This window comes from Narcine bancroftii, chromosome 1, assembly GCF_036971445.1.
Source record: "Narcine bancroftii isolate sNarBan1 chromosome 1, sNarBan1.hap1, whole genome shotgun sequence".
Lineage (NCBI taxonomy): Eukaryota > Metazoa > Chordata > Chondrichthyes > Torpediniformes > Narcinidae > Narcine > Narcine bancroftii.
This window is the reverse complement of record NC_091469.1, coordinates 29,432,584-29,459,219: the sequence shown is the minus strand read 5'-3', so window position 1 is coordinate 29,459,219 and position 26,636 is coordinate 29,432,584. Positions and strand designations below refer to the sequence as shown.

Below are 26,636 nucleotides of genomic sequence, written 5' to 3'. Positions count from 1 at the left end.
CCCTCCCCGCCCCCCCTCCAGCTCCCTCCCCGCGCTCCCTCCCCGCCCCCCCTCCAGCTCCCTCCCCGCCCCCCCCTCCAGCTCCCTCCCCGCCCCCCCCTCCAGCTCCCTCCCCGCCCCCCCCTCCAGCTCCCTCCCCGCCCCCCCCTCCAGCTCCCTCCCCGCCCCCCCTCCAGCTCCCTCCCCGCCCCCCCTCCAGCTCCCTCCCCGCCCCCCCTCCAGCTCCCTCCCCGCCCCCCCTCCAGCTCCCTCCCCGCCCCCCCTCCAGCTCCCTCCCCGCCCCCCCTCCAGCTCCCTCCCCGCCCCCCCTCCAGCTCCCTCCCCGCCCCCCCTCCAGCTCCCTCCCCGCCCCCCCTCCAGCTCCCTCCCCGCCCCCCCCTCCAGCTCCCTCCCCGCCCCCCCCTCCAGCTCCCTCCCCGCCCCCCCCTCCAGCTCCCTCCCCGCCCCCCCCTCCAGCTCCCTCCCCGCCCCCCCTCCAGCTCCCTCCCCGCCCCCCCTCCAGCTCCCTCCCCGCCCCCCCTCCAGCTCCCTCCCCGCCCCCCCTCCAGCTCCCTCCCCGCCCCCCCTCCAGCTCCCTCCCCGCCCCCCCTCCAGCTCCCTCCCCGCCCCCCCTCCAGCTCCCTCCCCGCCCCCCCTCCAGCTCCCTCCCCGCCCCCCCTCCAGCTCCCTCCCCGCCCCCCCTCCAGCTCCCTCCCCGCCCCCCCTCCAGCTCCCTCCCCGCCCCCCCTCCAGCTCCCTCCCCGCCCCCCCTCCAGCTCCCTCCCCGCCCCCCCTCCAGCTCCCTCCCTGCCATCCCTCCCCCTCCCCACATCCCTTTCTCCACACCCTCCCCGGACCCCCCTCACTTCCCACCCCCCTCCCACCGCACCCTCCCCCTGTCCTGCACACCGCCCTTGCCTCCAACAACCCCTCCTCCCCCCCCCCCCTCCCCTCCCCTCCCCTCCCCCCCCTCCCCTCCCCTTCCCCTCACCCCCTTCCCCTCACCCCCCTTCCCCTCACCCCCCTTCCCCTCACCCCCCTTCCCCTCACCCCCCTTCCCCTCACCCCCCTTCCCCTCACCCCCCTTCCCCTCACCCCCCTTCCCCTCACCCCCCTTCCCCTCACCCCCCTTCCCCTCACCCCCCTTCCCCTCACCCCCCTTCCCCTCACCCCCCTTCCCCTCACCCCCCTTCCCCTCACCCCCCTTCCCCTCACCCCCCTTCCCCTCACCCCCCTTCCCCTCACCCCCCTTCCCCTCACCCCCCTTCCCCTCACCCCCCTTCCCCTCACCCCCCTTCCCCTCACCCCCCTTCCCCTCACCCCCCTTCCCCTCACCCCCCTTCCCCTCACCCCCCTTCCCCTCACCCCCCTTCCCCTCACCCCCCTTCCCCTCACCCCCCTTCCCCTCACCCCCCTTCCCCTCACCCCCCTTCCCCTCACCCCCCTTCCCCTCACCCCCCTTCCCCTCACCCCCCTTCCCCTCACCCCCCTTCCCCTCACCCCCCTTCCCCTCACCCCCCTTCCCCTCACCCCCCTTCCCCTCACCCCCCTTCCCCTCACCCCCCTTCCCCTCACCCCCCTTCCCCTCACCCCCCTTCCCCTCACCCCCCTTCCCCTCACCCCCCTTCCCCTCACCCCCCTTCCCCTCACCCCCCTTCCCCTCACCCCCCTTCCCCTCACCCCCCTTCCCCTCACCCCCCTTCCCCTCACCCCCCTTCCCCTCACCCCCCTTCCCCTCACCCCCCTTCCCCTCACCCCCCTTCCCCTCACCCCCCTTCCCCTCACCCCCCTTCCCCTCACCCCCCTTCCCCTCACCCCCCTTCCCCTCACCCCCCTTCCCCTCACCCCCCTTCCCCTCACCCCCCTTCCCCTCACCCCCCTTCCCCTCACCCCCCTTCCCCTCACCCCCCTTCCCCTCACCCCCCTTCCCCTCACCCCCCTTCCCCTCACCCCCCTTCCCCTCACCCCCCTTCCCCTCACCCCCCTTCCCCTCACCCCCCTTCCCCTCACCCCCCTTCCCCTCACCCCCCTTCCCCTCACCCCCCTTCCCCTCACCCCCCTTCCCCTCACCCCCCTTCCCCTCACCCCCCTTCCCCTCACCCCCCTTCCCCTCACCCCCCTTCCCCTCACCCCCCTTCCCCTCACCCCCCTTCCCCTCACCCCCCTTCCCCTCACCCCCCTTCCCCTCACCCCCCTTCCCCTCACCCCCCTTCCCCTCACCCCCCTTCCCCCTCACCCCCCTTCCCCCTCAGCTCCTCTCCATTCTCTCTCCTCCCTCCCACTTCCCCCTCAGCTCCCACCTCCCCTCCCCTTCCTTCTCCCCTTTAGCTCCCACCCCTCCCCCCCTCACCTTGTCCACATCGGCGGTTGTCGCGTCGGGTCCAGGGGACAGCAACTCCTCCGCCGACAATGGGTGCGAGACATCGCAAATTGATCTTGGGCCCGAAGAAGACAACGCTTTACTCATCGTCCCTGAATCTTCTCCTCCCGTTGCCTCGTTCTCTCTCCGAGTTTCTACCACTACCTCCATTTAAAAAAAACAGCACCCCAGACCCTCCCCTCCCCCCCCCCAACCCCACCTCCGACCCGTGACACCACCGCGCATGTCAGGACTCGCCCCATTGGCTCCAATAACTCCTCCCGACCAAAGGGGGCGCTGCCACTGTTGATTGTGTCTGCATTTGCCTGTTGCCGCTGGCTGCTGTAGAACTTTTTAACTTCTCAGCCTCTTGAGGGTGCAGTGTTGGGGGATAGAATCTATGGCAACTTACTCACAGGGGATCAACGCTGATCTTGCATCAGCAACGCTGTTACTGCATCTTAAGGCAGTGAAATTCAGCAAAAAAATAATCAGCTGACTGATTTTTTTTATGGTGATACACCCAGGAGACCGTCTATGACTGCCTGCGCCTGTCTGCATTCCTTGCTGCCTTCTGCAGGGGGAAACCCACTGTACCTGCAGGGAGGGACCCTGGGAGGTTGGCTCCCTTCCAATCACAGGCTCACACCAGCTTTCGTGTAGGCAGCACAGCACGTGGGGCCAAAAGAGATACTGGACCAAACCTGGATATTGACCCTCAATGCCCGGAAACTCCAGCCCATTTTGAGATTATGGAAACACGCGAGCGGGTCAATCATCAACTCAGATCAAAAGAGACTCCTGGTACTGCGCACAAAACTGGGCCCGTTCGCGTTACCAGCAATCCGTGATTGCACCGAGTAGGAACTGGCGATGTCCATCCTGGAAAACATCTCCCAGCCTCCAGTGAATGTTCAGCCATCGAACCACACTGCCACCATGTGCACCACCATCTTGGACAGGCTGACTTTCACCCACACCCAACACGTTACTTCCACCCCGCCGATCCACTAACGCGGTCAACATGTGCGTACACAAACAGCCCCAGACAGTACACTTGTCTCACCCCACGCTAGCACCCGCTACGAACCAGATGATGATGGCTGCATCTACTAACTGCTACTCGCTGCCACCAGCGACTCAGACCCTGAGTCAGTCCTAGCGTCCACCACGCGGTTGGACAATATCCCTCACAGACTCAGGCGCTCAATCATGGGCATCGTTGTCAATGGAAAGGTAATAAAACCCCTGTTCCATCACGGTAGTACTGAGTGCTTTGTGCACCTGCACGTGGTCTGTACACTGGCACTCAAAGTACACCCAGCGAACTTTTCCATCACATTTGCTTCCCAGGGCCACTTCTTCACAATGCTGGGGTGCTGTTCTGTAAATTTGACTGTGGGAGGGGAAACATACAAAGAGTTCAGGCTGCTGATCATACTAAAGCTCTGTGCCCATTTTTCTGGCACTAGATTTCCACTGCCTTCCCAAGATCGTGTTATATGGCGAGCTCTCCACTGGCCACTGTGACAGAGGTGCACCAAAGAAAAGGTACAAGGACTGCCTAAAGAAATCTCTTGGTGCCTGCCACATTGACCACCGCCAGTGGGCTGATAACGCCTCCAACCGTGCATCTTGGCGCCTCACAGTTTGGCGGGCAGCAACCTCCTTTGAAGAAGACCGCAGAGCCCACCTCACTGACAAAAGGCAAAGGAGGAAAAACCCAACACCCAACCCCAACCAACCAATTTTCCCTTGCAACCGCTGCAATCGTGTCTGCCTGTCCCGCATCGGACTGGTCAGACACAAACGAGCCTGCAGCTGACGTGGACTTTTTTACCCCCTCCATAAATCTTCATCCGCGAAGCCAAGCCAAAGAAGAAGAAGAGATTTCCACTGCCATCTCTACAGTGTCACTCTAGCTTTCAGTGGCCCCTCTCCCCCACTCGCCATCCACAACACCAAAACTGGCGATTGCCCAGCTCCACCTGTGGACTGTGCACCCTACGGGTACCCTCACCATCTGTCTTCAACCACTTGACTGCCTGTTGCAGCCAAGAGCAGGTGTTACTGTACAGCCTGTAGTATATCCTTCGTAGTTTGAGCTTGTTTGCTCACACTGCAGTGCACCACAATGGGCCCTTAGGACAAAAGGATAGTCCACTAACTAATGACAGGAGGCCCTTTCCGAGGCGCTCCATGCCATAAATTCACTCTTATGTACAGCTTCCGACCAGACCCCTCATGAATGCCTCTTTTCCTTGCCCAGGAAATTGGCGATGGGAGTCTCACTGATGGCATAGCTAATTTCTCTGGGACCAGTTCTCTGTAGATATGAGGACTCGCAAATCTGACCCCCTAGTCGTGCAGGTGCACCTCCTCCATGTCAACTTTCATTGTACCTATGTGGCATACCCCAATCAACTCGGGACCTGGCACCGGCAGGAGCCCAGCAACCCCATCCTGGGTGCCCCTGGCATCTCCAGAACCCAACCGGAGCCGACATCTTCCCCCCACCATCAACCACAGGATCCCACAGACCCACCTCACTGACATACAACACCCCGCCTGCAGCACCAGCCACCCCGACCCAGCCAACCCTCAGGTGGCCCTGTCCCCACCGACCATTGACCAGGAGCCTGTCTTATGATAGTCCCAAAGGCAATGGTGACCACCAGATTGCCTGAATTTGTAAATATGTTTTTCTCTCCTAACTACTCAGTATCTAGTGGACACTCGGCAGGAAGATGGTGTTTTTCTCCCCCTGGGACTAATTTTAAGAAGTGGGGGGAAATGTGGTGATACAACCACTGGACTGTCTGTGACTGCTTATGCCTGTTTGCATTCCTACCTGCCTACTACAGGGGGCAACCCATTGTACCTGCAGGGAAGTAACCTGGGAGGCTGGCTCCACCTACTCCCTGCCAATCACCGGCCTCATATAAAGGCTCTTGTGGGCCCTTATGGATGCAGTAGAGTACATGGAGCCAGAAGGGATTCTGAACCTTTTGTGCAAGTTTGAATCTAATTAAAGCCTGTAGTACAGCCTTCATAGTTTGAGCTTATTTGTTCGTTCTGCCGTGCATCACATTGTAATGTATAATATCAAAGATGTGCCAACAATACAGAAAACTCAGCACGTCATTTTAATCAGAACTAGAAAATAGTCGGAAAACAAACATTTTGCAGTAAAGAAGGGAAGAGTGGGGAATGGTGTTGATAGAATGGAAACCAAGAGTGGTTGAATGACACAGATGGTGGTGTAACTTACAGACAGAGGATGCTGGAGGTTTGTTCATCGAAACTGATGTGCCAGGGTGGGGTGTAGATCGACAAGAACAGAGGCAAAGGAGGAAAGATAAAGATTCGGAAACAGCAGTTGCTAGAAACCTCAAATAAGAGAGAAGGCTGGAAAGGCCCAGTTGGTGAGGCATAGGAAATACAAGGAGCAGACCACTCAGCTCTTCAATACTTCATCATTTTTGAACTAGACCTGTATTGCACAGTCAGATTGTTTACTTGTATATTGCTAGAAACCTCAAATAAGAGAGAAGGCTGGAAAGGCCCAGTTGGTGAGGCATAGGAAATACAAGGAGCAGACCACTCAGCTCTTCAATACTGCATCATTTTTGAACTAGACCTGTATTGCAGTCAGATTGTTTACTTGTATATGGGTTTTTTTTCCACTCCCAGTATGTGGTAATTCTGTGTCTCCCACAGGAAAAAGAGTCTCCATACTCTGACAATAACTATCTGAATTACAGCTTCTATTTCAGCATCATTTTGCTTTCCGACCCCCCAATTTATTGATTCTGTTATAGCTAGAAAAAAAATATTTATTTCTGTTTTAAATGCAAAAAATGACAGAGTCTTCAGAGACTTCCAGGGATGAGAATGTGGACAATTTACTATCCTTGAGGTGAAAAAATGTCTTCTTATTATTTGACATTCTAATTTTGAAATATGACTCCTAGTTATACATTCCTTAGTCAGGGAATCAGCTTCCCCACATCCACATTGTTAAGTTGTCCAGAAAGATTGTATGTTTCAATCAAGCCAGATTCTTACAACACTTGTCAATAGGGGCCTGGCCTACTCAATGTCAAATTGTATAACAGATGTGTTTTTCCCAGAACTTACCTGCTGAATCTTTATGGGTAAAACACAGGATTCTGTTGACACCATGGCTAAGTGAAAAAACACACAAATGCTGGAGAAACTCAGCAGGTCAAACAGTGCCTTTATATAGTAAAGTGGGGCTATGGCAGATAAGATAATTGGAAGAAATGCTGGTGAGGGCTGAGTTAATAGTGGTGGAGGGGAAGCCATGTTTGTGGAAGAAGGCAGACATTTCATAGGCTCTGGACTTGTCGACCTCACCTTGGGAGCAGATGTGGTGGAGACAGAAAAATTGAGAGAAGGGAATGGAGTCCTTGCAGGGGACAGGGTGTGAGGACGTGTAGTCCGGGTAGTTAAGGAGGTTAGAGGGTTTGTAATAAATGTCAGTGGAGAGTCTGTCTCCTGAGATGGAGACAGAGAGATCCAGAAAAGGGAGAGTTATCAGAGATGAACCAGGTGAGTTTGAGGTCAGGGTAGAAATTGGCTGTGAAATCCTCACTCATCTGCCCTGGTTCCCTTTGCCCCTAAAAACAATAAACACAGAATACCCACCTCGTCCTCACCTACCACCCCACCAGCCTCCGCATCCAACACATTATCCACCGGAATTTCCTACACTTACTACAGGACCCCACCACCAGACACAGTTTTCCTTCTCATCCCCTCTCAGCCTTCCACAGGGACCACTCCCTCCATGACTCCCTTGTGCACTCTTCCCTCCCCACCCATTGCTCCCCCCCACCCCGGCTCCTTCCACTGTGGTCATAGGAGGTGTAATACCTGCACCCACTCCTCCTCCCTCACCGTGGTCCCAGGTCCCAAACAGACCTTTCAGGTGAAGCAACACTTCAGCTGTACTTCCAATGAACTCATTTACTGCATCCAGTGCACCCTCTGTGGCCTTCTCTACATTGGAGAGGCAGGTCACAGATTAGGAGATCGTTTTGTCCAGCACCTCCTCTCCGTCTGCAACAAAAGTGACATCCCTGTAGCTAACCATTTTAATTCTGAGTCACACTCTCAAGCTCACATCTGTCCATGGCCTTTCACAGTACCCCATCCTGACCAGCCGCAGATTGGAGGAACAACACCTCATTTTTCATCTAGGCACCCTCCAAACCCAGCATGAACATTGAATTCACTGCATTCCACTAATCAGCTTGGCTTCCCCCACCCCCCCCCCCTCCCCTTTAACTAGTTATTCCAGTTCCTACTGCCTTTCTCTTTCCACCTAACCTAAACTCCTCCCCCCCTGCACCTATCATCTCCCACCCTCACCACCCCCTCCCCCTTTTGTTTGGACATCTCTCATGTTCCCCCACATCTTGATGAAAGGCTCAAGCCCAAAACTTTGGTGATGTATCTTCACCTTTGCTACATGTTGTGTTTGACCTGCTGAGTTTCTCCAGCATTTGTGTGTTTTTGCTGAATCTTCATTGTCCTTACTCCAGAGCAGGTACATCCAAAAGTGTACACATCATTCTGCTCCAACTTCACCAACTGGTTGTAAGACCTTTTTTTTATCAAAGTGAGGCCAACAAACTTTAATAATTGTCTGATTTACTTGTATGTCAGTCTCTGTAACCTCTAAATAAAGACCCTTTGGACTCCTTAAATGTCAATCTTCCACCATTTAAAATGCAAAATGTATTTTTATATTTATATAATATATGTGTCTGAGGGTGTATACATATATACACACTGCTGCTGGAGAGGTTACGCTCGAAGGGATGCACACTATGGGAGTAAATTTAACACTAGTTTATTGTGCTGGCAGCTCGGCTTATAAAGGGCTCAGAAGCCCATCTCTGACATCATCATGGCACCCGACTGGTGGCATTACAATCTGCTTCCTGGGATTGGCTGTTTAGTGCTATCTGGGGAGCAGCCAATCAGTGAGGCCCTCTCATTCCCGGGTGGCTGCTGCTGGCCAGCCCATCAGAGTGTGGCATTGCAGCCAATGTGCTGCTGAGTCGGCACTGACTTCGAAGAGTGTAACCCATATTGGCCGACTGTGTAGGCCACGGGCTCCCGGTGTCAGTTCACCGCATCAGGCATGGCTCATGCAGCAGCCTGCTATATAACCCCTCCCCCCCAACCAAAATCGGTGCTCGGCAAGGCCTTGTGCTTGGGAGTTTGGGAGGTCTGTCCCTTTGACGTGGTCATGGATCGGGTGGTCAGAGTCACGGAATGCTGGCTTGATCTGGTCCAGGGTGAAAGACTTGTTTCTTCCCCCCCCCACATATCCAAAAGACACGTTGACCCATTGTCATATAACTTCATATGGGTCTTCGTAAGGTCTCTGCAGTGGGGGTTTGTGTGCCTTGTGTTTGACAAATACTCAAGATTTTTAAGTACAAATGTCGTTCATGAGCCATGCTGCTTTGGCTGTGTCGGGGCGAGTGTACCCAGGCAGTCCCGAAGGCGGGACAAGGCGGACGCAGGGAAATCGTCCCCAGTGTCTTTGGTGGCTAGCAATTCCCGCAGAATCACTAATGGTGTGCCGTACACCATTTTGGTTGCGGAAACCCCTAGGTCCTCTTTAGAAGTAGCCCGGATCCCCAGAAGTATCCATGGGAGCTCATCCACCCAGTTAGGGCCATTGAGTCTGGCCATGAGAGCTGCTTTAAGGTGTCGATGGACTCACTCAACCAATCTATTGGCCTGAGGGTGGTAAGCCATGATATGGTAGAGCTGAGTACCCAGGACGTTAGCGAGAATAGACCAGAGGCAGGAGGTAAATTGGGACCCCCTGTCCGAGATTATATGCTCTGGAACCTGAACCTAGCCATCCAGTTGTGTAGGAGGGCCCTGGCGTACATTTCCGTAGAGGTCTCTGGGAAAGGGATGGCTTCCAACCATTTTCTACTAGGGTCAGTAAGTAGCGTGCGCCTCTGGATACTGGTAGGGGGCCCACCAGATCTACGTGGACATGGCTGAAATGGCGTTGTGGTGGTTGAAATGACTAGGAGGCTTTAGTGTGGGTATGGATTTTCGAGTTCTGGCACCATGTACAATTCCTGGCCCACTGGCTGACCTCTTTGTGGAGGCCATGCCATACAAATTGACTAGCAACCATTTTGATGGTCGTTTTGATGGTGGGGTGTGCCAGGTTGTGTATAGCCTCAAATGCACCTCCTCCAGGTAGTGGGAATGATGGGATGAGGCTTACCTGTAGACGTGTCACACAGGACGATCTGCACCCCAGGGCCAAGCTATTCGTCCTCCAACTGGAGGCCAGTAATCACAGTACAATATGTCTTTGTCCGCTATCTGTGCTTCAGCCAGAGCCTTATACTCAATGCTAGAAGTTGAAACGTGTATCGCCTGTAATGTGGGACATGACAAAGCATCAGCCGCCACATTGGATTTTCCCACAATATGCTGAAGGTCAGTAGAAAATTCTGAAATATATGAAATGTGCCTTTGTTGCCTGGCTGACCACGGGTCGGAAACCTTAATGAAGGTGAGGGAGGGGCTTGTGGTCTGTAAAAATTTGGAACTTCCTGCCCTCAAGGAAGTATCTAAAATGTCTGATTGCCAGGAGTTCTCTATTAAAAGCACTATATTTCAGTTCAGGCGCCAGCAAATGTCTACTGAAAAATGCAAGGGGTTGCCAGTGTCCACTCACCTACTGCTCTAAGGTTCACCTTACTGCTGTGTCAGAAGCATCCAATGTGATAGCAGTAGGGGCATCAGCTTTAGGGTGTATCAGGAGGGAGGCATTAGCCAGAGCATCTTTTGTTGCCTGGAATGCATCGTATGTCTCCGGTACCACAAAATCACTTTTGTCCTATCAGTCATAAAGGAGAATAAAGGTTTCATTGTGTAAGCCACCCTTGGCAGGTATCTGCAGTAAAAATTCACCATGCCCGCGAACTCTTGTAGTCCCATTACTGTTGTTGGCTTGGGGAATGCTCGAATGGCCTCTACCTTGTCAGGTAGTGGTTTAGCCCCGTGACAGGCAATATAATTTTTTACATCAACTGTATTTAACTCCTCAGAAATTTTAAAAAAATTGAACTTAGTTCTTTGGATTTGTGTTTTAGGTGTGGTCAGGAAATAGGTACTTCTTTTCATTCGACTTGGACTTGTTCTAAGGTTAAAAAATTTTGGACTAAATTAAATCATTTTTAGAGCAGGTATTAAAAGTGAATTTACCATTTGATCCACTGTTATTTTTATTAGGGCATATCAAGTCAATTGCCTTAGGGTTGAGATGTATCAAATTGAATTTTTACGTTTGGCTTTGGCTGTTTCTAAAAAAAATGTTTAGCTATTAAATGGAAATCTGATTTGGTTTTAGGTATGAAATTATGGCATATTAAAATGAAAGCTTGTATTCCTTTAGAAAAAATGACATATAACTTGAGAGATAAATACATTTTCTTTGTTAAGGTGTGGAGCCCATATTTTAAAACTATTGGCGTTAAGATTTGATCTCATTCAAGAGGGAAATGTTTGTGTGTATTTTGATTAATATGGTTCATAGTGTGAAAAATAAAAAATTTAAAAAAAAAGATTTGATCTCTCGGTCTGCTTCAGTGGATGTCTCTGCTTCCGCAGCTAAAAAAAGTTGATTATGATTGTTTTTAGTGATCATCTCTTTTTTCTTTTCTTTGTAGGTGGGTAAGGGTAAGGGAGGTGTTAGTGGGGTGGTTGAGGGAGGTTGGGGGATTTTTTATTTAATCATGTGATGTGATGTTTGTATCAATAAATTATAATCAATGTTATGTGATTTAAAATCTTAAATAAAATATTAAAAAAAGGTCAGGCAAACAGCCTGTCGACCCTTCCACCTGGTGTTTTTACCACCAGTGTTGGGGAGTCAATGCCACCCTGAGCATTCTTGGGAAATGCCTCGTTAATGGCTGCGAAGGTTGGCCAAAAATCTACGAACCTTCTATATGTTTGGGATCAGCTATCCAAATGTAAATTTTTGGTGGACACAGGATCGGAGGTTAGTGCTTTTCCGCCAATCAGTTTAGTTAGACGTTATCCTACCCCTAATCTCCAACTCACAGCAGTCAATAGTTCCAACATGGCACCAAAAAAAAAGAGTGTTCAGATCAAGGGGAACATTTATACGTGGTCTTTTATTATAGCGGAAGTGTCACGACCACTACTTGGGGCCGCTCATTCATTCATGGTGGATTTAAAAGGGCGTCAGCTGGTTGATAGTACCACCTTTCTAACTATTCACCTGGCAGAATCACATGTTCCTGCACTACGCCTTCAAGCTCCGCGTAAGACTGTTAATAAGTTCTCCAGACTTGTAGAAAAGTTTCTCGAAATAACAACTTTGCAGTTTTCAACCCCTACCACGAAATATTTCTACCAAAGGTCCTCCTATTCATGCTAAGGCACATCGCTATCCTCCAGAGAAACTGCAATTAGTTAAACAAGAATTTCACAAAATGGAAGAACTGGGGATAATTCGCAGGTTCAACAGCTTTTTAGTCCAAAAATGCAGCAGAGGGTGGAGCCCTTGTGAAGATTATACTGCACTATACTGGATCACTACCCTATTCCCATATTCAAGATTTTTCAGTGAATCTGCATGAGGAGAAAATGTTTTCAAAAGTGGACCTGGTGTGTGAATATCACCAGGTGTCAGTGGAACCAGACGACATCCCGAAAATGGCAATAATTACCCCTTTCAGATTGTTTGTATTTTTACATATGCCTTTTGGGTTAAAAAAATGCATTTCAGACCTTTCAGCGAGATATGAACGCGGTACAGCGAGTTATGGACGCAATAGGGCGTAGCATGGCCAACATCTTCATTTATCTAGACGACATATTAGTCGTCAGTAAAACTAAAGAAGACTACATGGAACATCTGTGTACACTTGTTAGACATCTGCAAGAATTTGGACTGACCATCAATCCAGGTAAATGTGTTTTTAGACAACAGTCCATAGAATTCCTGGGGCATACAATCACCGACAAGGGCATGGTTCTGCTCCCTTCCAAGAGTGATGCCATTACTGAATATTCCAGACCAACCACTGTCAAAGGTCTGCAAGAGTTCTTAGGCATGTCTAATTTTTATCGTCGATTCTTTCCAGCACAGCTCTCGTTATGAAGCCTCTGTTCAATCTGCTGACTGGTAATGCCAAATCTATTTAGTGGACAGATGAAAGTCGAAATGCTTTCATAAAGACAAAGGAACTATTAGCTCAAGCAACCATGCTCAGTTATCCAGTCTAAAAACAGCCACCACCCTTTCAACAGATGTGCCTGATGTGGCCACAGGGGGTGCTCTGCAACAGTACGTCGATGGACAATGGAAGCCATTGGCATTCTTTAGCCACCACCTCTGTGAGACCAAGAAAAAAGTACAACACCTTTGAAAAAGAGCTCCTAGCCATATATTTGTCCATCCATCACTTCCATTACTTTTTGGGAGGCAGACACTTCACCATTTTCACAGACCATAAACCCATGACCTTTGCTTTTTCGAAGGTGTCAGAGCCCTGGTCAGCTCGACATCAGCAGCAGTTGTCCATCATTTTGGAATTCTCTACCAGAATAATTCACATTTCCAGAAAAGACAATGTAGTGGCTGATGCACTTTCCCACTCAGTTGTGGTCGAGGCATCAGCTATGGACCATAGTATTGACTGCACGGCTCTCGCCGTTGCCCAAGTACAAGATGGTGAAACGGAGTTGTATCGCACCTCAATAACTGACATACAATGGAAGGATGTGCAAATCGATGCTAACAGCAAGCTGCTCTTTTGTGACGTGTCAACAGGAAACCCACGGCCAGTGGTTCCAGCTTCGTGGAGATGTTGCATTTTTGATTCTGTCCACGGTCTTTCTCATCCATCTATCAGATCGACTGTTCATCTGATTTCAGACATTTGTTTGGCATCACGTAACTAGCCAGATCTTGTGTAGCTTGTCAGAAAGTCAAAATCCATTGGTATACAAAACCACTGCTACAACCCTTCTCACCGATAATATGCCATTTTGACCATGTCCATGTGGACATTGTGAGACCAATTAGGGTTAGGGTTACAAGGCTACCGCTATCTCTTCACGATGATTTATAGGTTTACGAGATGGCCTGAGGCATCCCCATGGCGGATGCTTTTAGACTCTTGTGCACATGTATTCCTAAATTCCTCAGTGGCTCCCTTCGGCGTACCATCACTTCTAACAGAGGACCTTGATTTACATCTTCATTATGGATGGCCTTATCTTGGTTTCTCAGCTCTAGGCTTCATCATGCAATCGCCTATCACCTGCAGTCCAACGGGACGGTTGAACGATTCCATCGTCACCTTAAATAGGCCTTAATGGCCTGTTTGGATGGTTCCAACTGGGCAGACGAATTACCATGTGTTTTGCTCAGCATTAGTACAACTCCAAAAGAGGATCTTCACACTTCATCTGTGGAGCTTGTTTACGGTGTTCCTTGGTCGTCCCAGGGGAATTTGTTCCACGTGATCCAGTAAAGATGAAGATCTCAAAGAACTGCTGAGCAGACTAAGGGATACCGTAGACAAATGGTCCCCTGTACCACCACCATCGCATGGCAAACATGTTTCTTTTGTGCCATACGAACTGAAGGACTGTCAATACGTGTTCATACATAGAGGAACACATGGACAGCCATACGAGGAACCATACAGGGTGATAAGATGAACAAGGTCAACCCGCATCTTGGACATTTCCGGGCAACCTCTGTCATTCACAATTGACAGGCTCAAACCTGTCCATGTTGACAAAACTGCAGTAGTCCGACGCAGGGGTTAACCTCCCAAAAAACTTCCATGTGAACTTATTGTCACCGAATTTCAGGGGTACAGTCCATTTGTCATACATACGAATTGAACTGTTATTCACTGCAGAGAGCACCGGAAGTGCACTCCTGGTACATGTGTCAAAGCCGGAAGAAGGAAGGACACTAACCTCCACAACCATGTTGAATAGAAATTTGCACTAGGAGAGTTGGTCCCAGACGTAGAGTAGGCTGTTATGGTGGCCAGCCGCCATAGCCATTAGTGATGATTGACCACGGCGTTTACCCAGAAAAGTGCAAGGGGGCCGGCAATGGCAAACTCCAGAACCCCAGCATTGATGGTAACCACGCCAAGTAGTTATCACAGAGTCATGCTTGTCCAGGGGAATGTGCACCCTTGTTGCCAGTACTCATGGAGCCTGGGCCTTTGGGTGTGATGCAGTACTAGTTTCTGTGGGCCTTGCACCTTGCTGTTTCACCTGGCACAGAATGTCTGCATAGGTAGCTATTATTCAAAGGTTATGAAACTCCTCGTCAGCCAACATGAGGCCGATGTCTTCTGGCATATGCTCTTAAAAACAACTGCTCGAAGAGCAAGCAAAACCTGCAGCCCTCTGCCAGAGCCAATATGTCGTTAATTAACTCCGAAGGGGTGCAGTCCCCCAGGCCATTGATAAGGAGGAGACATGCAGCTCACTCGCGCCTTGAGAGGCCATAAATCTGGAGAAGGAGGGCTTTTAGGGCTTTGTACTTGCCAAGAGCTGGTGGGTCCTGAAGGAAATTCACTCCTCGACCTGCTGTGTCCTGGTTGAAGGCACTTACCACATGATAGTACTTAGTGGCGTCCACTTCTACCTTGCAAATGTGGAACTGAGCCTCAGCCTGCCCGAACCAAACTTCATGTTGAGTGGTCCAAAAGACAGGCAGTTTGAGCGAAACTGCTGCTTTCTCCATGTTGAGTCCAAAATCCGTTTGGGCTCATTGGGGTCACCAATGTAGCAACTGTGTCGCAATGTGAAATGAAGAACGAGACAATGATCAGATGTAGTTGAGTCGAAGTTCAGTAAAAGTTGTTTAATCAAACAGTCCCACACAGCTCTTTAAAATCCCATGTGTTCCAAATGACATCATCACATTGTGACGATGATGTCACTTGGAATCTCCTGAACCAGTTTGATTAGCTGCTACAGTGCCTTAAAATAAGGGAACTATGTATAAAAAGTACAGTAATTTCTACATGGTCAAACCAAAATGTATACAAATAACCTTGAATAAAATCTGGTATGTGTACTTTAATTACACATGAATTGTTTGATTGTAACTGTAAAATTGGAGCACAAAAGGGCAAATAAAGGAAAAAAGGGACTTTGTCCCAAACATCATGGAGGCCACTGTATATAGGTATACAGATCCACTTTGTGAAAAAACACATTTTTCAACATTATTATCAATCCACCAGGTTTCATTCAATCTGCCAATCTGCTCAGATATCCATTCAAGTCCTTTTTCATTCTCACCATTACATACTTTATTTCCCACTTATTTTTAAACTTAGAAATTTCCATGTTTCCCTCAGACAAATAAATTATGTTGATTGGGACCTTAGCACTAATACCTGTGGTTACCCAGTAATTCAAGCCCGCCAACCTGATAAAGCTCATTATTTTGATTATTTTATTTTCTATCTGCTAATAACCCACAACATTATCTTAGATTCCATTTATCTACCCTTCTAAACATAATTTTGAATAAATCTAGTAGATTGTTCAAATATGATTCCACTTTAATAAATCCACCTGACAATACTTCATCATATTACAGTAATTTTTTGTTTTCTGTTTAAGTGGAGAGAGAAAACATGCATTCAAAATTGCTCTGTTCTCTCCAACTGAACAAACCTACATGAAATTCCATTTAACTAATGCTTTAGTTCCATTTTCTGCAAGCTATTTCTGTTTCAGCATTAGTTCTGTCATCCACAATATAATACAGTAAAAGTCCAGATATCTGAATGCCAGAAATCCTGACTACCTGAGAATCTGGACTCTCAAACTGTTAAAATTTAGCAGGGTTTTGTGCACCATAGATTCACAGCAGTAACAGGCGACCAATCTTTACAATGTTCATTTTTAAACATAATTTCAACCATTACACACTTTTTTATGTAGTGAAAAAAATTTATCTTTACATTTTTGTCAAGTGTTGACTTTAGTAAAACTACTCGTTTTGAGAAATGAAGCATGGTATATTTGATCATATCTTCTTTATTCTTCCTTAAATTTGATTTTTATATGTACTGCCCGAGAATCTGGAAAATCCAAAAATCTGGATCAACCCCATCTTCAGGCAATCTGGATTTTAGGACTTTTACTGTACTTCTATTATCCAAGTTGAAGGTCCTCTACCTGACAGGGGGACACTTGTTATATTCCATTCTATCATATTTACAATAAAATAAGAAAAAGACTGAAAATATTCAGCAAGTGGGAACATCTATGAACAAAAAGAGAATTGATTTGCAAGCTGATGACCATCCATCAGAAATACCATGACCTGAAACATTAACTATATTTTTCACCCACAGATACTGCATGATTTAGTAGATATTTCCACAATTTGCTGTTATATTTCAGATTTGTATCTTATTTTAATTATTGAAATGATCTGTACTTGTAAAATTAATTTCAAGACAATGAAGGCAAAATAAAAACCCCACAGCCATGCATTATCATCCACAATTTCCGGCACCTATATGATCCCACTACCAGATACATCTTCCTCTCTCCTCCCTTTGTGACTCCCTCCTGCACTCATCTCTCCCAACCAATCGCACCCCATTCCCCCTCCCCGGCACCTTCCCCTGAAGCTGCAGGAGGTGCAACACTTGCATCCACACCTCCTCCCTCACCACAGTTCAGGGACCCAAACAGGCCTTTCAAGTGAAGCAACACTTCACTTGTGTATTCGCACAAGTTATCTATTGCATCTGGTGCTCCTTTTGTGGCCTTCTCTACATCTGAGAGTCTGGGTAGACTTGTCCGCTTTGTCCGCATCAGTGATAGGGATCTTCCAGTGGCCAACAATCTCAATTCTGCATCTCACTCCCCTACTCACATGTCTGTCCTTGGCATCACGTATTATCCCACCAAGATCACCCATAAATTGGAGGAAAAACAATTGATTTTGCCTCTGGGCTCTCTCTAGCCAGATGGCATGAACATTGACTTCTCCAGTTTCTGCTAACCTACTCTCCATTCTCCCTCCCTTCCCTTCTCCCTGTTTCATTGAAGACAGTGATGCCATGTCAGGACATCTCAAGAGATGAAGAGAACTAGCAGTTAATATCACTATACTGTAACATGTTGTGAGCGAGCACAGAAAAGAGACTGAGACAACAGGCTGGGAGCTCGAGCTTCACAACTGCTTTATTTTCAATTCCACGCTGCAGTCTTTAAGCCCGTCTCTCATCCCACTCCCAATGTTCCAGCATGTGCGTCACGATGATGCAAGCGTGCACGCACTCTTCCAGTCTGGACCAGAAGAGATGGTCCCACGATGCCATCCTTGTCACGGCTGCCCCACCAACTGCATGTGAAAAGTGGGGCCAGTTACCATTGCAAGCATGTGCATCACCACACAACCCCCCCCCCACCCAGAACTGGCACCGATGTGTCGAGGGTGAGGTGTGCTGTTTTGGTGGCCGACCTCTATGCACTGGTGGGGGGACCTGCACTGGCTGGGACAATCCAGATGGGCTGGTTTCAAACAGTCCAGTGTGAATAACTCCTCTCTGTCCCCAATGTCCAGGGTGAACATAGAAGCATTTCTGTGCAGCACCTTGTATGGTCCCTCATAAGGTCGCTCGAGTCCTGTGCATGCCCCTTCTCACGAATACATTCTCACAGGAGGACAAGTCCGAGGGGTAGTTGCAGGGCAGCTGATCATGTCGTGATGGCGGGGGTGGTGCAAGTGAACCCAGTTTGTCCCACAACCTCTCAAGGACAGCGGCGGTGTCGATGTCCTGCTTGGTTGCTGGCGGGAGGAATTGGCCAGGGACAGCAATGGTCTCACCATAGACTAGTTCGGCAGAGGAGGCTCCAAGGTCATCCTTGGGCACCGTGCTTGTACCCAGGAGAACCCAGGGCAGTTTGTCCACCCATTCTGCCTTTTTCGAGTCGTGCCGTAGGCGCCGATTTGAGATGGCGATGGAAACGCTTGACTAGCCCGTTGGCTTGGGGGTGGTAAGTCATGGTGTGACGCAGCTGAGTGCCCAGGAGTTTAGAGAGTTCACTCCACAGGGCAGAGGTGAATTGCACCCTCCAGTGGTCATAATGTCTGCTGGGACACCAAAACAGGAGACCCAGGTGGTGAGGAATGCCCTGGCGCATGTTTCTGTGGAGGCGTCCAGAATGGGTATGGCCTCTGGCCACCAAGTGAACCTGTCCACCACTGTGAGGAAGCAGTGCGACCCTCAGGAGACTGGCAAGGGGCCAACTATGTCAAGGTGGACATGCTGGAGCCTGCGGATTGGGAGTTGGTGCTTGGTATGCCGCTGGACGTTGGCCGTCTGTACAGGTTTTCACACACTCCATGACCTGTTTACGCAGGCCATGCCAAACAAACTTTGCGGACACCAGTTGCACTGTTTTGAGAATTGAGGTGTGTGACAAACTGTAGATCATATCAAAGACTGTTCTTCATTGAGCGGGGATGAGCGATTGGGTTGGCCAATGGAAACGTCGCAGAGGAGCATAGTGCCATCAGCGTCAAGTGGGAGGTTGTGGAGCTGAAACCCTGAGATAGCAATTCTAAAGCTGAGTGTCTCGGGGTCATCTTGCTGTGCATAAGCATGGTAGTTGATGCCCTGCAACATTGCGTTGACTGCTGGCCTAGAGAGTACGTCGACCACAATGTTGTTTTCCTGATAGGTGTCCAATAGTGGTGGTGAATTCAGAAACGTAGGATAAGCACCTCTGATATTGGCCAGACCACTGGTTGGAGAACTTTGGGAAGGTGAAAGTGAGCAGCTTGTGATCCGTGTAGACAGTGAACAGACGCCCTTTCGGAAAATAGCAGAAATGGCAGATGGCTAGCTATCGGGCAAGTAGCTCCCTATCAAATGCGTTGTACTTCAGTTCGGGCAGTTGCAGGTGGTGACTGACAGAGGCGAGTGAAGAGAGGGTGCACAATCTCGATTGCCACGGGGATTAACCTATTGTAGTAATTTACCATGCCCATGAACTCTTGCAGGCCCTTCAGTGTTGTCAGCCTGGCAAATTGTCATATGGCATCCATCTTGTTGGGTAGGGGGGGTGATGCCATCCTTGGTAATTTTGTGGCCCAGGAAGTCTATTTTTGTGAGTCCGAAGTGGCACTTCTCCCGAACTGTGAGAGGCAGGTGAACAGCTGGCACAGGTGTGTCATGCGCTCCTCAGTTGTGTTACTGACCAGGATGTCATTGAGGTGGATGAAAAGAAAAGGCAACTCTCTGCTGACAGTGCCCATGGGCGCTGGAATGTCTGCACCGCATTTTTAAACCAAATGGCATGCGAAGGAACTCGAACAGGCTGAACGGGGTGATGATAGCAGTCTTTTGGATGTCGTCTGGATGGACGGGTATCTGGTGTTATCCCCAGATCAGGTCGACTTTAGAGAACAGCTTTGTGCCATGGAGGTTCAATACAAAGTCCTGGATATGGGGAATAGGGTAGCGGTCTGGAGTCATTGCATGTTGAGGCGTCTGTAGTCGCCACAGGTTCTCCAGCTGCTGTTGCCCATTGGCACCAAATGGAGGGGTGAGGACCACCGGCTATCAGAACAGCAGATGACGAGCTCCTCTATGCATTTAAATTCTTCCTTGGAGAGATTGAGTTTGTCCAGGGCCAGGCAGCAGGCCTGTGAGTGCAATGGTAGTCCAGTAGTAGTAATGTGATGTTGGACACCATGCTTTGGCATGGCAGCTGTGAACTGGCGGTGTAAAATGGAGGGAAAATCAGCGAGGAGGTGGCCGTACTGGCCATGTTTTCATTGAAGCGAGCTGGGTGGGCAGCTCATTGGATGTGCCGAGGGGCACAGTGTGGGAGGTCTAAGCCTGGACTAGTCGTCTGCCCTGGAGGGAGTGTCCCCACAGGAAATCCACGCCCAACAGAGGTTTGTCCACTAAAGCCTATGTGAAGGACCATTGGAAGGTGGCATCACCAAAACATAGAGGAATATGCCTCTTTCCAAAGGTTCCGATGGCGGTTTTATTGACAATGTGGAGGGATGTGCGCATCTCAAGTGCCATAGGGGGTATGACTCTTATCTCCACCCCTGTGTCCACAAGGAGCTTTTAGCCTGAAGTGCTGTCCTAGACATGGAGAAAGCTGTTCAATTGGCCAGCCACTGCAGATTACTAACAGCGGCTGGCCCCATCATTTCCCATGAACGAGCATGGCTGGCAGAACCTACATGTAGACGCACCCCAACGTTGCTGGTAGAAACGCCATTTGGGTTCGAACCTTTCTGCTTTCTGGTGGGGTGGGGCCTGCTCACATGGTCGACTAGATTTGGGCGTTGTCCTTGGGGGCGGCCATGTTATACAGTTGACTGAGTCTATGGCTTCATGTTTGGAATGGTAGAGAACCTCCACTCGCACTGCAACCTTGTGTGGGTTGCTGTTCCACATCGGCCAACAGGTGTCTGATGTCTTCAGGCATCTGCTTGATGAATGCCTGTTCGAACATGAGGCAGGGCTTGTGCCCTTCCGCCAGTGTGAGCACCTCATCACTGAGGGCAGAGGGAATGCTATCGCCTAGGCCATCCAAGTGAAGGAGAGTGACAGCCCTCTCGGGTCGCGAGAGGCCATACGTACTAATGAGGATGTTTTTCAGAGCCATATATTTACCTTCCTTTGGTGGCAAATGGATGAGGTCATTGACTCGTGAGGTGGGTTCCTGGTCGAGTGAGCTGATAATGTAGTAGTATCTTGTTGAAATGGAGGTTATCTGTTTGATCTGGAACTGGGCCTCTGCTTGGCCAAACCAAGTGCGGGGCCTATTCGTCCAGAATGTTGGCAGCTTCAATGCTATGACACCGACAGCTGCTGGTTCCATTGTGTCGAGTCTTCAAGTCATGGAGACTTGTCGGGGTCACCAATGTAGCGTGTTGTGAGTGAACACAGTGAAAAGACTGAGACAACGGGCTTGGAGCTCGAGTATCACAACTGCTTTATTTTGAATTCCACGCTGCAACCTGTCTCTTGTCCTGCCCCCAACATCCCGGCATTTGCATTACAATGACACCAGCACGCATGTGCCCTTCCAGTCTGGACCGAAAGAGATGGTCCCGCGACGCCATCCTTGCCTCAGCTGCCCTGTCGACCACACGTGACAAGCGGAACCGGTTGCTGTTGCAAACGTGTGTGAGCACAATACACATTTAGCTTTGGTGGTCAAAATTAAACTTGAAGTCTGCCAATCTCAAACAGGATTTTTGAAAATTAACTTTTTTTTTAAAGATTAAAAAAAATAAAAAGGCAAATTTAAATTTAAAAAAATTAAATGGTAGCCTTTAATTATGAAGAGCTGGTGTAGTCACATGCATTCAGCAAGAATACCTAACCCACAGTGAACCAACAATTGATGATATAAATTTCTATCCTATGGTTCAGTGTGGACCAGTGTCAGAGCTGAATCTTTCAAACAGATTGGAAGATGCAGAGGAAATCTGACATTTAATTATATTTTATTTAAAACATATCCTTTCCATTGGGACCCATGCTATGTGACAATGTCATCAAATTAACAAATTAACAATCCTCGATGAGTATTAACTGGTGTAAATATTAGTGGAAATATTTAAGTGAAACTGCATTGAGGTCACCATTGTGGCTATTGGCCACCACAAGTGGAAGAAACACAGAGTAGAGATTCAAACCAAATGATTTACTGAGGTATATTTTTCTTTATTGCAGATCAGACAAGATTTACTTGATTGGTTCTTGAGAAAGCGATGTCTCTTGAGGACCTAAACACATTAGTTTGAAGAATGGGGTCTAATCTCATTGAACCATGAGATTCTGAAGCAGCTTGACCAAGATGCTCGAGTTATCACTCTTCATGAGGGACATCTAGAACCAGAGGCATAGTTTCAAAATGAGAGATGCCCCTTTTAATTTTTTCAACTCCAAAAGAATTATTAATCTTTAGACCTCTGTCAAGCTGCGGAGATGTATTGTCATAATTCAAGTCTCACACACAGACAGCTATTTTTGGTTTGAGTTGCAGGTTTTGAAGGGCAGGAAAGTGAAGCTAAGACCAATGAACGCCATGTGGCCGGTTCTTAGTGATATTTGCATCTTTCTAATTCATATTTCCATTTAATTGTTAGGAGATTAATAGGAGATTGATATTGAGAAACCTGGGAGTGTCATCAGTGAAGAATCCATTAGGTTGAGGGGCATTTTTGTTGTTTATATCCAATGAGAAAAAGCACATTAATTTCCAAACTATGATTTATTCCTTGCATTTCACCGCCTCAGCCACATTAATCTATTCTAAATACATTGCAAACATTTCTTTCCTAACTGCTTTTGAAAACCACGGATAGGGTTGTTCCGAGGGCGATCAAACGCATGCGCATTGTTAGATGCGCCCCTCAGTAGCGATCAGAATACACAAGCACAAGTTTGAAATTATTACATCGCCTGAATGCTCCCGAATAACTCACTGTTCAATTTTCTTTGGATGAATGCTCTTTTTATAAAGACATTATAAAACAGCCTCAAGATCAATGTTAACAGGGTGAACCACACGCATGCGTGGCTCAAGGCATTTGGCCCTACCCGAGTAGGAGAATGCGCGCATGCGTGATGTGTCCGCAGCATCTGCACAGCCGGGCATCGGTTTTTAACTCCTCTTTCGCCGAATGTGAGCCTCAGTCGGAGACCAGCGAGGAGGAGGGAGTAGGAGTTGCTTGGTAGGTCCACGGGGCGGAGAAGGATGTGAAGAGAAGGCAGGGCTAGGCTGATGGGTCAGTGATCAAGTTCCTCCCCACATCCCGCGTCGCAGGCCTGTTCTGGGGTGAGGGAGTAAACCGCCATTGCCCCCGTCTCCTGCAGCGCCTCACGCCTCGTGACGTCAACTGTCCCCGGAAGCGACGAGCGATCCCAGGGAGTTGTTGCTGTCCCGCCTTGGCGGAGTGACAAGTGACGGGAGTCTCATCCCAGCTGCACCATGGGTCAGTCTTTAACGAATTCTTGCTTTCAAAATCATCTCTGGCCCCTTCTGTATCACCAGGGTGAATTCTGGAAACCAAACCAGAAGATGTTGTAAATAGCAATCCAGTCGACCGTTATATAGAAATATTTTTCAATTGACACTTCTTTTGAATTCTCTCGTTTCTTAACTTTTTCATATTGTTCTGCCCTCCATCTGTACGACATCATTGGTTTTTTTTAATTGATGTCCTGCAGTTCACTTTAAAAGACGTATTTTGTGATGTCATGTTTTGGGGAGATTCTAGATTCTGTTCTGATGACAGACCAGTTGCTTAATGTGAATGTACCTGTCCTAACAGGCCTCATCGGGCATCTTTGGGTCTTGTTTCCCAAACCTGTTGGAAATTGATCTATAAAATAGAAAATGGTTAAAATATTTAGCAGATCGGGCAACATCCGTGGAAACAGTGGTTATGTTTTAGGTTGAAGACCTTTCTTTCATTGGAATAAAGTTACAGATAGAACATGTTTAAAGTGGTTGAGAAGGAAGGGTTGAGTAAACAAAAGATTTTTGCCAACAGGAGTGTGGGGACCAAGACAGACTGAATAATAAAAAATGAGAGGGCATCGAAGGTGCGTTAATTAGAGAAGATGTAACGAGAGTGGAGATGTATACGTGCAAAGATAAATGAACTGAGAGAAAGGAGAGAAATTAATAGTGCAAAACACTTTTGTTTCTGATTTCCAGCATCTAATTCTAGAAATGCTAAGTAGGCCAGGAAGTCTTGGTGGAAAGATAAAGTTGATGCCATTGAAATTGGCCAGTTGTGATGCAAAATGAAAAAGTTATTGAAATAATTGTATTTTAGTTATACTTGGATGTATATCACAATTCTTTAATTTTCACTGGGTCAAAATCCTGAATTCCTCTTATGCAGCATGGAAGAGATTTGTAGCCAAGCTTGAAGCAAGGTCATGAGAATTACCACATCATTTTGGGTATCTAGGAAAAGATAATAAATACTAGCCTTGCTTGTGTCTTGCATATCTCAATAATTCATTTAAAAGCCTGATTGAAGCTGCAGAATAACCTTTTTGCTGCATCAAATATAATATTGAAATAATTGATATAGATACAGAGAGATTTACATTTTTTTTTACATGTTGTATACTCACCTAATAATTCTGAAGGTAGATAAACAATTGTGCTACCTATCTAATTGAAGTGCGTGTCCATAAAAGTGGCCAGAGAATTCAGGAACTAGTTTGAGGTTATTATTCTCCCTGCATATATTTAGATTCTATAGAGCTGAAAATTCACTTTTCCCCTTCAATTCTAGTTTTCATTTGCTCAACTCCCTTCTAGTCTGTCATTCTAACGGAGTCACGTGATGGAGTAGTGGCTGGTCAGGGAACTCCAGCCCTCTCCGGAAAAGTTTAAAAAAAAATACACAAAACACAAAGGTACAAGAATAAAAATTAAAACAAAGTAAAAGTAAAGGTGGGAAGAAAATGGCAGCGAAGAGAGAAAAGTCGAAAGCAACGGGAAGAAGAGAAAAAGAAAGAACGTTGGAAGAAGAAGGTGAAGGCCTTACCTGTCCGAAGAGCCCCGCCGCGGAGAGAGAAGCCCGCTCCCTAAGGTCAGTGGAAGTCCCAAGCTCGGGACTACAAAAATGGCTCGCGGAGCCAAGTAAAAGTGCGCAACCGCGCATGAAAAAAAACACACTGACGGGAGGGGGGAACAGCTGAGGATGACTGCTGCAACACAACAACAGGAAGAGAACACAGAAAACAACGAGAACAAGAAAGAAGAAAGTAAAAAGAAAACAAGGAAACAACAGATGACCAACCCAGAGGAAGAAGAAGAAGAACATAGAGAAATGGAAGAAGAAGGGAAAGGCAAAACAATGGATATATTTTTTTTTAATATATATGGAATCAGTAAAAGAATGTCAATTACAAGAATTTAGTGAAATAAAAAGAAGAATTAAAAGTGCAGAAGAAAAAAATGAATAGAATAGAGATGGTCATGTCAGATAGAGGAAAAAGAGTGGACAATGTGAAAGAATGAGAAACTACGAGAAACAATCGTAGAAATGGAAGTAGAGGACTTAAAAGAGAAATTAGAAGAATCTAATAAAAAAGGTAAAGAGACACAAGAGCTGTTAGCTCAGAAGATAGATATAATGGAAAATTATAATAGAAGAAATAATATAAAGATAGTGGGCCTTAAGGAAGATGAAGAAGGCAAGAATATGAGAGAATTTATAAAAGATTGGATCCCCAGGGTCCTAGGAAGACCAGAATTACAGGAAGAAATGGAAATAGAAAGGGCACATAGAACATTAGCCCCGAAACCACAGCCACAGCAAAAACCAAGATCCATTCTAGTAAAATTCCTAAGATATACAACAAGAGAAAATATATTGGAGAAGGCAATGAAGAAAATAACAGAAGACAAAAAACCACTGGAATACAAAGGTGAAAAAAAAAATTTCTATCCAGACATAAGTTTTGAACTCCTGAAGAAGAGAAAGGAGTTTAATACAGCAAAAACTATCCTATGGAAAAAAGGATATAAATTTATGTTAAAGTACCCAGCGGTACTTAAAATAGTTATTCCAGGGCAGCAAAACAGACTATTCTCGGATCCGGAGGAAGCACGAAAATTTGCAGAACAACTACAAAACAGACAGAGAGATGAAGACACGTAACGAGAGTAAAAATGACCACGAACTATATGTATGTGTGTATATGGGTATTATATATATATATATATATATATATATATATATATATAGGTGTGTATGTATATATGTGTATACATGAATGTATCCGTATTTAGAGGAAAATATATAGAGTATAGATAAGAATTAATAAGGGAATGAAAGGGAACAGAGGAAGTAAGGAGGAAATTAAAAGAGTGACCTTTGTTATCTATGAAAATTGAAATCTTTTCTGGGGGGGCTGGGTGGGGAGGAGTTACGGTCACTGCGAAATCAGTTGATGCTTGCGAGTGAATTCACAAATCCAAATGGAGAGGGGAGATGTGGTTGCCCGACAAGGGATAAAGGGCAACTCAGGAAGGGGAGGGGATAATGGGGTTAAAGAAATTTTAGATAGGAGAATAAGGGATATGTTTGATGTTTTAGAAATGTTGTCTTATAAAGTGTTCAAAACAAGAAAGCAGAAATGGATAAGAAGGAAAGGCGATGATGAGGAAACGG

General features: G+C 47.8%; 2 protein-coding genes across 15 annotated transcripts in view; one reads left to right on the top strand and one right to left on the bottom strand.

Moving 5' to 3' along the window:
* snx30 (sorting nexin family member 30) overlaps positions 1-23,469 on the bottom strand; it is a 201,825-nt gene extending 178,356 nt beyond the window's left edge. For 4 of the 10 annotated variants that reach the window (XM_069923293.1, XM_069923276.1, XM_069923287.1 and 1 more), the window contains exon 1: positions 2,330-2,515. In XM_069923293.1, the coding sequence (XP_069779394.1) occupies positions 2,330-2,509 (180 nt within the window). In that variant the 5' untranslated portion in view covers positions 2,510-2,515. Of the gene's footprint in view, positions 1-2,329; positions 2,516-23,034 lie in introns of those variants that run through there. The other 6 variants (XM_069923318.1, XM_069923310.1, XM_069923300.1 and 3 more) reach the window with 5 other exon arrangements.
* The window catches only part of inip (ints3 and nabp interacting protein), a 39,856-nt gene continuing 36,272 nt past the window's right edge, over positions 23,053-26,636 (top strand). For 3 of the 5 annotated variants that reach the window (XM_069923382.1, XM_069923362.1, XM_069923390.1), the window contains exon 1: positions 23,053-23,168. Coding sequence is in view for 2 of the 5 variants with exons in the window: in XM_069923372.1 (XP_069779473.1) it covers positions 23,426-23,429 (4 nt within the window). In the remaining 3 variants the exon portion in view is untranslated. Of the gene's footprint in view, positions 23,430-26,636 lie in introns of all 5 variants that reach the window. The other 2 variants (XM_069923372.1, XM_069923352.1) reach the window with 1 other exon arrangement.